General features: G+C 36.6%; 1 protein-coding gene and 1 long non-coding RNA gene across 3 annotated transcripts in view; one reads left to right on the top strand and one right to left on the bottom strand.

Annotated features, from left to right (window-relative positions):
- The first annotated feature begins 164 nt into the window (after positions 1-164).
- Positions 165-1828, top strand: LOC114579863. The gene is made up of 2 exons (XR_003701090.1): positions 165-761; positions 888-1828. It is a non-coding gene; the product is annotated as an uncharacterized LOC114579863 (long non-coding RNA).
- Positions 1829-7450: 5622 nt separating this feature from the next.
- LOC110098841 overlaps positions 7451-13152 on the bottom strand; it is a 29204-nt gene continuing 23502 nt past the window's right edge. For both annotated transcript variants that reach the window (XM_020825777.2, XM_028695733.1), the window contains 4 exons: positions 12326-13101; positions 9709-9966; positions 9569-9625; positions 7451-7887 (listed from right to left, as the gene is read on the bottom strand). In XM_020825777.2, the coding sequence (XP_020681436.1) occupies positions 7678-7887; positions 9569-9625; positions 9709-9966; positions 12326-13101 (1301 nt within the window). In that variant the 3' untranslated portion in view covers positions 7451-7677. The remainder of the gene's footprint in view (positions 7888-9568; positions 9626-9708; positions 9967-12325; positions 13102-13152) is intronic.

The following is a 13152-nucleotide window of genomic DNA, read 5'->3' as shown; positions in this document are numbered from 1 at the left end:
GACTGGACGAAATTAATTATTATTAATTATAATTAATTAATAATTAACATAATTAATTATAATTAAGCCTAATTTAATTATACTTAATTACATTAAAAAATAATTATAATAAATATATATATAAAAAAAAAACATCTCCCTCTCCCCTTTCGGTTTCACGGGGTCAAACCGAAGAAGCGCTTGAAAGGGAGCAAACTACCTTCACAACAGTGTGCTCCCACTGTTGCTTCTTCCGATCAAAATGGCGTATGGTCCGATCCGACAGGGAGGGAGATGTCGGTTTGAGCCCCTACAGGCGACGGGATATAGGTGGTGGGATTCGGCTTGTTGAGGTAGAGATCCTTCTATCTCTCTCGCTCTCTCACTCTCTCTCTCTCTCTCTCTCTCTCTCTCTTTCTCTGCTTGCGTGGGACGTCGGCGCCGGCAAGTGCTCGACGGGGCTGGGGATTGAAGGGAGCAGAGGTGGAATTCGGGCAGAGGAAACGAGAGGCTCGGTCAGCTTCAGTGAGGCGTCGGGTCGGAGATCGGGATTCAAGTGGAGGTCGTGGGTCTCGGTCGTGGAGGAAGAGCGAAACAGGGAGAGGGAGAGCCAGCGCCGAGTGACTTCGTTTGCTCGGTATTTAAAGACTAGAATGGGGCGACGATCGAGAGCTGGATTTCGGCAGGGATTGCGGAGGACTTGACGAGGGCGGCGCTATTCGCAGACTGCTACAGGATTTCTGCGGGATTTTTGGCAGAACCTCGGCGGGATTTCAGCACAGGTTTTTTTTTTTTGTTTTCTCTTTTTTTTTTTAAGCTTAATCCAGAGGTCAACAATTTCTTTATAAATACTAGCTTTGGGTTTGATGCAAACATGTAATTTTTTTTCAACTATAAGCCTTACTTAGTTTCAGTGCGATGGATCCTTCTGCAAATAAGGGTACCTGAAGAGTCGCTTACAAGAAATTGCAGGAGATCTCGGGGATGAAAGCTACAAATATGGTGGGGAATGTATCGAATAAGCCTATTTTTAGAGGAGGATGTATGTCCTTGTACTCGATTGACATGATCACTAGCTCTCCGTTGAAAAAAAGGCAAGTTGATGATGGGGAGCTGATTATTGTCGAAGATGAGTGATCATTTGGTCATGTTGTGAAGACAAAGTAGGTGACAACTCCTATTATCTCTATGGTGGGATGCTTGACCAGAGGGTTTGGAGTTACAAAGGGTGAAGTTGATTTCCCTTTTTTTATGGGGCCACGGAAAGATGGAATATGAGGTTCCTTGGTCATCATATTGAAGGGTAGGTTATTGTTGTTACTGATATGAGGGAGGAGATCACCTCCATGAAAGAGAAGGTGGTGGCCATATGGATTTGTATGTGCTCGATGCAGGCTGAATTGTGAGGCTTGCTTAGTCGGGCTAAGCAGGAGAGTTTTTACTAGATTGTTCAATGCATTGTGGAGTACCTTGATCGAATGCACATACTGGGCTAAGTATGGAGAATGATCATGTGCTAGAGCGTGTTTGATGTGACAACCATTTTGGATTTCATTTTCTTTTTTCATGTTGTATTTATCCAAAAGCTTGGATGTGTCGGACCATGTATGAATAAAATTCTAGATTTATGAGAAATTTGACCATTGCTTTATGTCGAATAGAATGATAAGGTGGTCATGCCACCACTTTTGAGAGTGACTGAGGGAATGGGTGTGTTGTGGCCATTTAGATCTTGTAATGGTGAGAAGGAAGAGTGAGATATTCCACATTAATTTTGATTTGAGGTCTCATGTAATCTTGTGCATCATGTTCTCAACTTATAAATGGAAGTGGTAGGATGTTGAAAGTCTGGGTTGAAGTCTGGATTTATTGACAACTGTATGATTGTCAACCATGAGATCAACATGCATGAGTCTGAATGGATCATGATGGCCTTATACATAAATGAGTTCAACAGTTGGTCTATTGCAAGCCAACATACTAGGACTTGATCGTCTATGGGTATTATCGGGTTAGGTTATGAAAGATTGTTAGAGTAGTAGAGAGAGGATGGTGGTGGATGAATGATATCAATTGATCAACGATAGTTAGATGATGACGGTCATGCGAATATGGTTGAATGTTGGTGATCAGATAATAAAAATTAAATGATGACGGTCAAGTGAAAGCAGCAAGAGGATAATAATAAGATGAAGATGATCAAATAATAGTAGTCATGCGACAATAGTTAGACAATGACAGTCAGATGATAGTGATCGTCAGTGTTGAACGTCAAGTAGAGCTTTGTAGTTCTTTAGATCTCTAAGATCTTTTTAAAATTAAGTTTATCCCTCTTTTTAAGTTAAGATTGGGGGTCTATTTGCAACACTGTGAGAATTTGTATTTTAGTAAATTTAACCAAAATTTCATAACACCATATCAGATGACTCATATTGAATACATTGATCATAGATTTATTCAACATTTAAGCCTTTTAATGTCCTTGGAAACAAGTGATCTTGGCCTTATTATATTATTCACATCAAACTAATCTAATTAACGAAAGCATGCAAGATTTAAGAACTGTTTTATCCTCTGATTAATATGCTAGTGGTTTTTACTATACTTCAAGGGTTTGATTTGAGTTAATTAGGAGTACTCGAATCATATCGCCTTTTATTTCATTGGGTTCATACTATCAAGATCTTCGGTTTGGCTATAAGTTTATTAAAATTGAAATTCATATGATTCTAAATCTAATTTCGAAAGTTTTGATATTAATAATGCTTTGAGATTCATACCGATGAAACAAATTTTTTTTTATCCATATTGCTTAATGTTACTATTATCTACAATTATTTAAACTATTTGGGTATAATTACCCTTATCACTTCTTTCACTGACCCATTGATTTTGATATAATATCACTTTATTCAAGATAGTTATATGTTGGGAGGTGGTTCTATCATGGTAATAACCACTAAGTGATAAATGAAGCTGGACTCCTCCATAGAACATTCTCTAGGAATTTTGTCAAACACTCCAGATTCATCTAGCCGTTGAACCTTGCTAACTCTCATGACAGATGAAACCTTTCAGTATTTTATGTACTCGTTATCTCATCACTTGATAGGTCAGGTTAGCAGCCCACCATATTTTACTTATTACACTTTTTATCATTTAGTTCATTAGAATCCACGTTATTCTTATAATAGATTTATAAAGGTTAATGCAATAGCCCAACTAATATAATAAACATGTATTTTATGATTATGCATGTGCTGCTGAAGGAAGTCCCCTACTTCTCTTTTCTCTCTTCCTAGTCATTTATTCGCTACAATCTTTAAAATATAGGATTTCTAGCATTATATATTATCTACTTTAGCTTCATTTGGGACGACATTCTTATTGTTTTATAAAACAACTTTTTAGTTCAAAAAATTTAATTTTTGTATTAGAAAGCTACTTTAAGAAGAAAGATGTCCCAAACGAAACTTTAATCTTCACACGCGCTTTTATTAATTTTCTTTAAAGACAACATGCTCAGCATTCCTAGCTATGATTTACCTACTTGTTGCTTTGTGTTTCCTACTAGAAATCAAATATTATGTAATTTTCTAAGATATGAGAATTAGTAGTAATTATTTTTTGGGAATAAGATTACATTTGTGATAGCTTTTTGCTACTGTTTTTTCACTTATTTTACTCCAAAAATTTCCCTCTCGAACGTATGTTAGAGCACGTGTTTTCTTTTAAGTTGGGAATAATGGCCCAACTTCCCCCAAAAAAACTACCAATTATTTTATTTTTGATGATTTATACGAATTTTTGCTTCAACTTGTAGTTATTTAGTTGAATCAGATTAATTAAATTTAAAAAAACTACAAAATAATTTAAAAAACTTTAATTTAATAATAATTCTTAATTGAATCATCAATATCAAATTAGATTACTATTCAAAACATATTTTCCAACTTCAAGCAATCGAATATATCATATTTTATATATTTCCTTAATCCAACTTTGAAATTGGTCACTTCAGAATGAAGTCATGCACAAGAGATCTCATTTTTTTTATATGGTAAAATTAGAACAAGATAGAATCGCAACAAACTCAAGGAAATAGCCACTCCTTCAGGGATCTACTCCACACCTTCTGATATATCCTTGGCCATCATAAAACACTTTCAAAATCTTTTCAAAACTGTTAAGCCTCCCCTTCATAATACACATTCTGTTCTGGAGGGAAATGCCATCCCCAACCACCTCATTTCCTCCTTTATAGCTCCTATTACAGATGAAGATATTAAAGAAATTGTCTTCTCTACTTCCTCCTACTCAACCCCTAGACCAGATAGCTATACCTTTGAGTTTTATAAATGTATTTGGGAGATAATTGGTCATTAAGTTTGTATGGGTGTTAAAAATTTCTTTCATAAAAGCCATATGCTAAGGAATGTCAAAGCTACTGCCATTGCATTGATTCATAAATATGCTCATGCTACATCACTTATTTTCATCCAATATCTCTTTGCAATGTTTTTTATATGATTATTACTAAAATTCTGATTAACTGGTTGAATTATATCATGCCTCATATCATTCATCTTAGCTAAGTTAGATTTATTCAGAAGAGGATATCTACTGATGAGTTGTTGGGGCAGTCTTATATCATTTTGCTAGATAATGAGTTGTTGGGGTAGTTTAATTCATCTTGTGGAAAAAAATTGTTTATGCAAAATTTGACATTTACAAAGCTTGTGATACTATTTCTAGAGACTTTTTGCTTGGCCAACTTATGCAAAAAGACTTCAATAGTATCTTTACTTTATGGATTAAAGGTTGCATTGAATATGTCCATTATTTGTGTGTTTTAATGGTGTGCTTGAAGGATTCTTTGGGTTCGCATTCGATCTTAGTCAGGGTTGCCTCCTCTTCCCCTTTCCTCTTTGTATCATCATGGCTTTATCTAATGTATTTAATCCTATGTTATTGATCTTTCTTTTAAGGGTATAAAGAAGGCAAGTCGTACTTCACCCACTGACTTTATTTTGATGATTTGCTAGTGTTTGGAAAAGTTAAAACTCAAAATGCATTTCCCTTAACAATATCTTGAACACCATTACTTTTGCAACTGGCCTCCAAACCAACAGTGCAAAGTGCTCTATTATTTTTCTACAAACACCACTACAACTTGTGATATTTGTAGAAGCATTCTAAATATTAATTTGGCCACCAATACCATGACATGTCTTGATTTGTCAGTTTCTCTAAAAAGCTTGCTACTATCTGATTATCATCCTCTAATGCACAAATTATTTGGTCTACTTGATGATTGGAATGCTAGAATTCTATCTTTTGCTAGCGGATTATAATTCTTGAGATTTACAATCTACAATACTTTGGCATAGTGGATTAGAGGGTCAATCATATCAAAAATTTGATGTGAATACATAAACAAGATGTGGCCTAGACTTATATATCATGAAATATCTACTCCAAGAAATTACATCTTATATCATGGAAGAGTACATAAACCTAGAGTTTTTGGGGGGCTTGGTATTCCAGCCATACAGTCCCTCTACCATGGCTTTTGCTGCTCTCTTATATGGCATATCTTGAATGGCGTTAGTCTTTTTGCAAGCTAGTGCAGACAAAAATACAACTAACCTGGGAAGCCAACTGTTTTTAAATCTTCGAAATACTAGAAGTTTAGTATGTTAACTGCTTCTAAAATTAAGTTGACATATCTTTCAAAGTCACACATAACAACAAACTCTCTCTCATATGGTGCAATGGCAATGCCATATTTGAGTTTGTGAACTCTGCCTCTCTCGATCAGTTCTCCTCCCTCACTGTGAGTTTTAACATTTCTCAACAAGGTTGGAACATTCCTCATAATTTCTCGATGCATGTTAAAAATATTAATGCCGATATCTCTATACACAATGGCTACTCTTCCAATATTTGTTGGCAAGGGTCTTAATGTCCTCCCTTTAAATCATGCATTTTGCACTATTTTGAGGATATTCAACAAGTTATCTGGCATAATTCCATTTAGCATAAAAATTATGCCATTGGGCTATGTTGGAGGGTTTAAAAACTGTTGATCAAATGTAATATCCCCACCTTAAATATATGCAATTTATGCAATCAAATGCTTGAAAGTCATGCCATTTATTCTTTAAGTGTGACTTATTATTTTTTTTCTTCTTTAAAATGTGAATTCTTTTTACCTATCATCTCCATTCTTTTTCATTGGACAGATTGCTTCTTGTTAAGACCCAATATGCTCCAATTATCTGACTTAATGCCCACCCTAACCCTACTCATAAAAAACTCTATTGATTGATAATTTACTGCTCCTTAAATTTTATTTGGAGAGAGAGAAAAGAAAAAAGATTGAAAAGAAAGAACATTTGAAGCTAATTTTAATAGCCTCTGGACTGTGAGAAGCTACATAAAAAAAGCCACTCTGCTAAAAATCTTATTGTTTATCTTATTTAAAGTTTTGGCTTTTGTTTTTTTTTTGTGCATAGCTCTTTTTGCAACATAACCCGATAATTTACCTATCTGCAATTGAGTTGCATTTCTGTACTTTGCCTCTAATTTTCATAGATGTATTATTCTATGCGGACCTCAGATCGTCCGAAGGCGAAACAGAACGTACCACATTACCTAGTACATAGCAAACGCATAACTGCGACACACAACAAAGAATTACGAGATGAGCTTTGATTCGCCTCCGGATGACATCCGGTATCCGCACAAAATAAATTTTTCTTATCATAAGGTTCATTTCTCGAAGAAAAATGTTTAACAAAAAAATATTTATATTTACTTATTTTGAACATAAAAATAAATTGCTCTAATTAACAATGTTCAAAATTTTAGAAATGAAAATCCATATTAATTTTTAACATTCAGCCAAATGATACTAAAATATCATCTTTTTTAAACGTTTTCTGATGACCAAATGAGTATTTTGCTAAAGTTTTACATTTCAGCACCCACAACTTCCCTACACTAATTTTTGAAAAATTATTCTGTGAGGAAATCGTATGACGAGAACCGTCCAAATTTATTGTCCTTTTGCAAATACTGAGCAAAAGGGCAAAAAATATGCAATTATGAATGCATTTTTGTTAAATATTTGTTGCTTTTTTTTATGAAATGGCAGCAAAAATCCAACTATAGCGTAACAAATATCCTACTAATTAACTATTTACTGCACTTTTGCTGCCCATATATAAAAACACAGCAAATACTCAACAAAATTGCATTAATAATTTCATATTTTCTGCCCTTTTGCCAAGTATTTTCATTACTCGGCAAAAGTGCAGTAAAAAGATAACAAATCTGGACAGTTCTAGCCGTCCGGTCTCCGCACAGAATAGTCTATCCTAATCATTACCTTAACGAACCGATTCCTTACCCGTACGGTAGCACCGATTTCCAGCAGAGAAAATTAATTAGAAAGTAAAAGTCCAACTGAAATAATAGCCACAGGAAAAAAATGGCCGTAGCATAATTACAGCTGCAATCCATCGAATTTAATAGGTTCCAAGTGATCAATCAGCTTCAAATGAAACAGAGAAACCTAAAGGCTTTAGCCAGAAAAAAATGCACATATTGGTGCAAAATTGCAGAAAATTTGGTGCTGTATAGGCGAGCATATATGCACAAGAACCACATGTGGTATTTACATTTGGTAGACGACTAAGAAAAACTCAGCCTGTGCAGAATTCTGCCGCTTCGATTGAGAGCATCTTCAGTATTAGTTAATGAAGTGGGTGGAGGAAGGATGGGCAGATCTGTAATTGTCGATTTCTGGCTCCTGGGATAAGGGTGAATAATAGAAAGTTCTCTTACTCGCTGCAGAATTGATTCGGGCATGGGAGCAGAAGCATGTTTCTTCTGTGGCTCAACCTTGCATTAAGTAATCAAAACCATGTAAGTTCAACATTTATTAGGGAGATTCGCATATATTCCACTGATTTCTTCTTTATTTATACAAGAAAACATCGTATTTCATTTTAATAAATTATTATTTGCTATATCATAAAAATTAATCATAATTGGGCACGAATCTCGAAACAAAATTGAGTTGAAAAATGTCTGGAATTAAATCTGCTACCGTATGATTTCAGCAACTTATAGTCGAAATGAACATCTCGAAAAGATGAAACCAACGAAATCAAATTCGACCAAATCCGAGACTAAATGGATCCAAATAGAAGACCCATAGCACATTTGGAAGGTTCAAATCATAAATTGGATGACCAAACGGTTTCCAAACGTGACATGCTTGCAGTCAAATCGAGCAACTCATCAATACGAATCCAATGAGCCCAAGATCACCAAATTTTGATATCATTAAGACAATAAAATTTTTGATAAATAGTCCAAGATCAATAGAGTCGATACCAATGAACAATTATTACGTCCTCCGACCGGACGTAGAGGAACGTTCGGTCGGAGGCAAATTCCCGCCAAAAAACGAGTTGTACCGAGCAAATACCGAGCAATACCAAACAATAACGAAGAATACTATCATTTGAAGACCCAATACCGAGTTATACCGGGCTTTACCGAGCAAATACCGAGTTATACCAAAGTTGTACCGAGTTTTTCCCAGAAAAACTCGGTACAACTCGGTATTTCTCGGTACAGCTAGGTATAACTCGGTATTGGTCTTCATAGAACGGTATTCTTCATTATTATCAAATAATACCTAGTTGTACCGAGCAAATACCTAGTTTTTGGACGGGAAATTGCCTCCGACCGGACGTTCCTCTACGTCCTTGCACCGAACGTAATAAAAGTTCCGATACCAATTGTCCATTCAAAACACTCTCATCATGCCCCTGATCTTTTTTCTATTTACTATCTATGTCATTCTCAACAAATTATAAATAGACCACTCATTCTTTATTGAAGAAGACCAAAGCAAGGAAATGACGAGAGGCATGGAAGAGAAATCTGAGTTCTCTTGCCACCAAACTCCACCTCGACCGCCACCTGGCCACCGATCGCTGCCGGTTCCAGCCACTAACTGTTTCCAGATGTCTTCCCAGCCACCAACTGTCGCCGGACTTCCGTCCGACCACCAGCTATCGTTGGACTTTTGTCTGGCTACTAATTGACACTGAATTTATATCTAGCCACCGACCATCGTCGGACTTCCTTTCAATCCTTGTTCGTCACTAGATTTCAATCTAACAGTTGAATATTGTAATCTGATTGTCCTCAAATTCAAGGATGAATCAATCATTTGTAATTTATTCAAACACTAGTGAATTCATTTCAAGTTGGTGTAACCTCGTGATTTTCTTTTTAGGGTTTTCCATCTTAAAAATTCTAGTGTTTCTATTCTCTGTTTGTGAGCTAGATACTCGTGCAACGCTAAGACGTGAAGTTTTTCGTATTTTACCGCCATGAATATTCTAGCCTGCAACAATATTAATTATATTTTTATACGATATTACATTAAGTAGATATAGAAATTTAGGAGATAGATATATAAATAGTGGTATGTATCTAAGCCACTCTTCATTATCAGTCTTAGCCATAAGGCCAGAAATATAACCAAAGAGAGTAGAGAACTAACCAGGTTCTTGTTAGCTGGATCTGCAAGACTGGCCCTCAAGAGATTTCTCCATTTATCCTGCAAAAACCCACATAGGTTGCTTGGTGAGAGAACGAAAAATCATCATAGAAACAATCGATTCACACACATAAATAACGTACCTTGAGATCCACAGCAGTTCTATAAGAAGAAGTTGAGAAAAACAATCTCTTTATTTCAGTCCATCTGCCGACTCCATACTGAGAAACACCATCAACAAGTTTAGCAACTTCAGAATGTGTCCACTGCCTGTGATGCTTCCTTCGTTTATGAACTCTTGTAGGGTGCTCATCAGATGGATCATCTTGCAGTTCAGAGTCTTGAAAGCATGAGATTTTTGCAGATTCTGGAGTCAAATTATATCCCTTGCCATCATTCTCCTAAATATAAAGTATGATCAGCAATATAGCTATACATCAAAAGTAATATGGAATAGGTAAAGACAACACAATAATCCAAAATTCTAAAATAGAACTAAATCAAGTTGAAACAGTGAATCCATTCAAGAAGTTATGGCAGAATACGTCTCTGTACACTGATGGCAAAGCATCCTACGAGAAGATGTTGAACTACACTTGACATTATGTTGAGTCTGAAACATAAATTTAAAGATAATTTTATGTGGCACAGAACTCATGATATGTTAGACCAAAATCAAGTTGTTAAAATTGGATCCTATGACGCACTAACACTTCTGAAGGATTACTGTGTTGAACTCAGCAGCACACTTGGCTCTCAAGCACACCATTTGGTTTATTCTCATTTTTATTATATAGCAATTTCGTAACACTTGCTGGATACAACGCGGAGAATAATTGGCGCTCCAATTAGGTAACAGCATATGCCACACTAAGTCAACTATAAACTAAATCGAAATCCCATTCTCATTCTTCCTCTTTTAGTAGTTTGTTACAAATTCCAAAATTTAGTATCCTTCGTGTTTGGTACTTGAAAATATGTTTACTACAATCATTTCATAGTTTGGAATGGATATTTTACATATAAATAAATAAACATGTACCGATGCCAAGTCATTTATTTTTGTTCATGTCCACTACATGAAAGCTGCTAGAAAACACTTAAGATCTCAAGTGAAACCTAACAATCTTAACAAAAACAACAAGAACGATCAACCAATCCAAAGGAAAAATATGAAAAACAATAGTTTTTATTGGAATAATCAAACTAGCGGAAGGACAATAACAAGATACAATTGATCCTCTATTCGAGAGGAGAGGAGGATCTATCTCTCCCAAATCTCTAGATGCCGCTAGAGCCCAAAAAAAACTAAGATATCTCAAATTTCAGCCAAATTCAAGATGCCCTAACTCTAGGAAAACCAACTATTTAATGCATACAATCCAAAAGGAAATCTCTAAATAGTCACTACATTCAAATTTTCCTCATATCTCACTAAAAAATCCATCCCAAAAAGCTCTGTTGGCTCTTGCGGTCCGATCGACTCTTACAGGGGGCAGAAAACTTCCGCAGGTTACGTCGAGCTGGCTGTACCGATCTAACAATAATCTCCTCCCAAAGATCCACCTTGTCCGCAAGGTGGAAAGACAACCCCGTTCTCCATTCCATCTTCATTACAAACGATAAGAACCTGAAGAGTTCGGTCCTTACACCTGTACCCCAATATGTATATCTTTCATCACATCTGAAATAGAACACATTCGCCCTTTTCTCCTATAATCCTGTTTCTATGAGCTTCTTGAAGTTGTCCCTGAGCCTTACACTAATAGTCTTCTCCTTCGGGGTCTCTTGAAGGGTACCCGATGTCAGTTCCTTGTATGCCAAAAAGGTGGGAGTCCTCTTGTATGTGCCTCTTCAGCTGCTACCTTCTATCTCTTTCTCCAGGTGCCTCTAATCCTCCACCAACTGAGCTAGCTCCATAGCCTCTCCCAAGTCATGAGGCCTCATCACTCTAATTGCCGCACAAATCTCTGGTTTCAATCCTTTATAAAGTTCCCCTCTACTAGAGGCAAAGTCATCCCCTGCCGGGGACAAGACGAAGAACTGCTCATAGAAGTCTCCTACCCTACCAGTTCGAAAATGTTCTACCAAATAATAACTCCTTCCAACTCCATATTGGTCATCGCATGTCCTTTCATTGGTACCAAGCCAAAGCCTTTCCTTCCAAACATAGGCTCGTTGCAATCAGTCTCTCCTCAGTCAACCCGTTGATGACGAAATACCTTTCAACGTTGTAGATCCACTCGTGCTCATCTTCTCCCTCAAAAATAGACATCTTCAGTTTCCTCACTCTCAGGTCACCTTCCTCAACCCACCTTCGTCAACCTTGCTTCCTACAAAATTTCTCATTTCCCAAGGGGGTGGTTCCCCCCAATTGTGCCAATCATCCCTCTTTCGCTCACACCCAACCCTGTCATCACAAGCCCACCTCCCCCATTACAAAAAACTTTTGTTTTGTCAGACATCAGTACTAAAAAAAAAAAGGTGAACTCATGCAACAAAAATCATCGAATCATCCGGATATTTCTGAAGGCTGACTTGTCCAAGTTTGGTTTATCATCTAACAACGCATAACAGCATTCATACAACAAACAATTATCACTTAACATAGAACCAGGGGGCCCGACAAAACCAGCAATTACTACTATGCTATAAAATCCCCCTACACAAACAAAGCTACCTAACTTGCAACTCAATATAAAAAGGAATAATAAGGCACATCAGACAAATGCAAAATTTTTAAAGAAAAATGTGACTCACCAATTGTTTGGTTCTTTTTCTACGGAAACCTCTCAAAGAATGCACCCTACCAGGATAATCTTGATAAAGTAGTTGCACTGCACCACTCCAGCGACACTTCCCTGCCGCTCTTGCATGAAGAAGCTTTTCTTTGGAGCTAATGAGAGATGTTTTGAGTCTGTCGTAGGAGCTCCTGGGTTTGGTTTCTGATGATTCCTCAATGTATCTTCGAGTAGGCTTCCTTAATCTCTTGGTAGTCATCATTGAATCATTTGTTGTTCCTAAAATTTCTTGTCCTCGACAGTCAAGAGCAGCTTGTCCGTCCCTATATGGAAGTTCATTCTTTGCTGCACTGGACACCAAAGCACCAGTGTGTGGCAAGCTTACAAAAGAACTAAAAACTCTCTCAGGTATTTCATTTCCAGGAATTAAAATCATATCATCTTCATTTTCGCTTGAGAGAAATGCACTATCCATTTGGTCACACACATTACCCAATTCAGTTAAATTCTGCTGGTCAAATAATAATAATTCATGCTTGAGCCATTTTTGGGCCTCTAAAGAGGCATTTTGAAAAAATGTACCGTGTAAGGTATCATGACTTAGAAATTTTGTAGAATCTGGGGCACCAGTTGAGTGGTCCAATGTGGCAATGGCGAATGTTCTGGCAATATAGTCAGGCTTAACCTCATCAACATCTCTGTCCATGCACTGCACCTGACTTGTGTATTCCATATTTCTAACAGTTGCTTCACTATTTGATGGATAATCCATGAAAGTTTCAGCAGAGACAGCCTCTAAATAGCCAAAACAGGAATCATAAACATAAACATACAAATAGAAACAAT

This window comes from Dendrobium catenatum, unplaced genomic scaffold, assembly GCF_001605985.2.
Source record: "Dendrobium catenatum unplaced genomic scaffold, ASM160598v2 fragScaff_scaffold_670, whole genome shotgun sequence".
NCBI classification, from domain to species: domain Eukaryota; kingdom Viridiplantae; phylum Streptophyta; class Magnoliopsida; order Asparagales; family Orchidaceae; genus Dendrobium; species Dendrobium catenatum.
The sequence above is the reverse complement of the archived record's forward strand: the minus strand, read 5'-3'. Positions and strand labels throughout refer to the sequence as shown.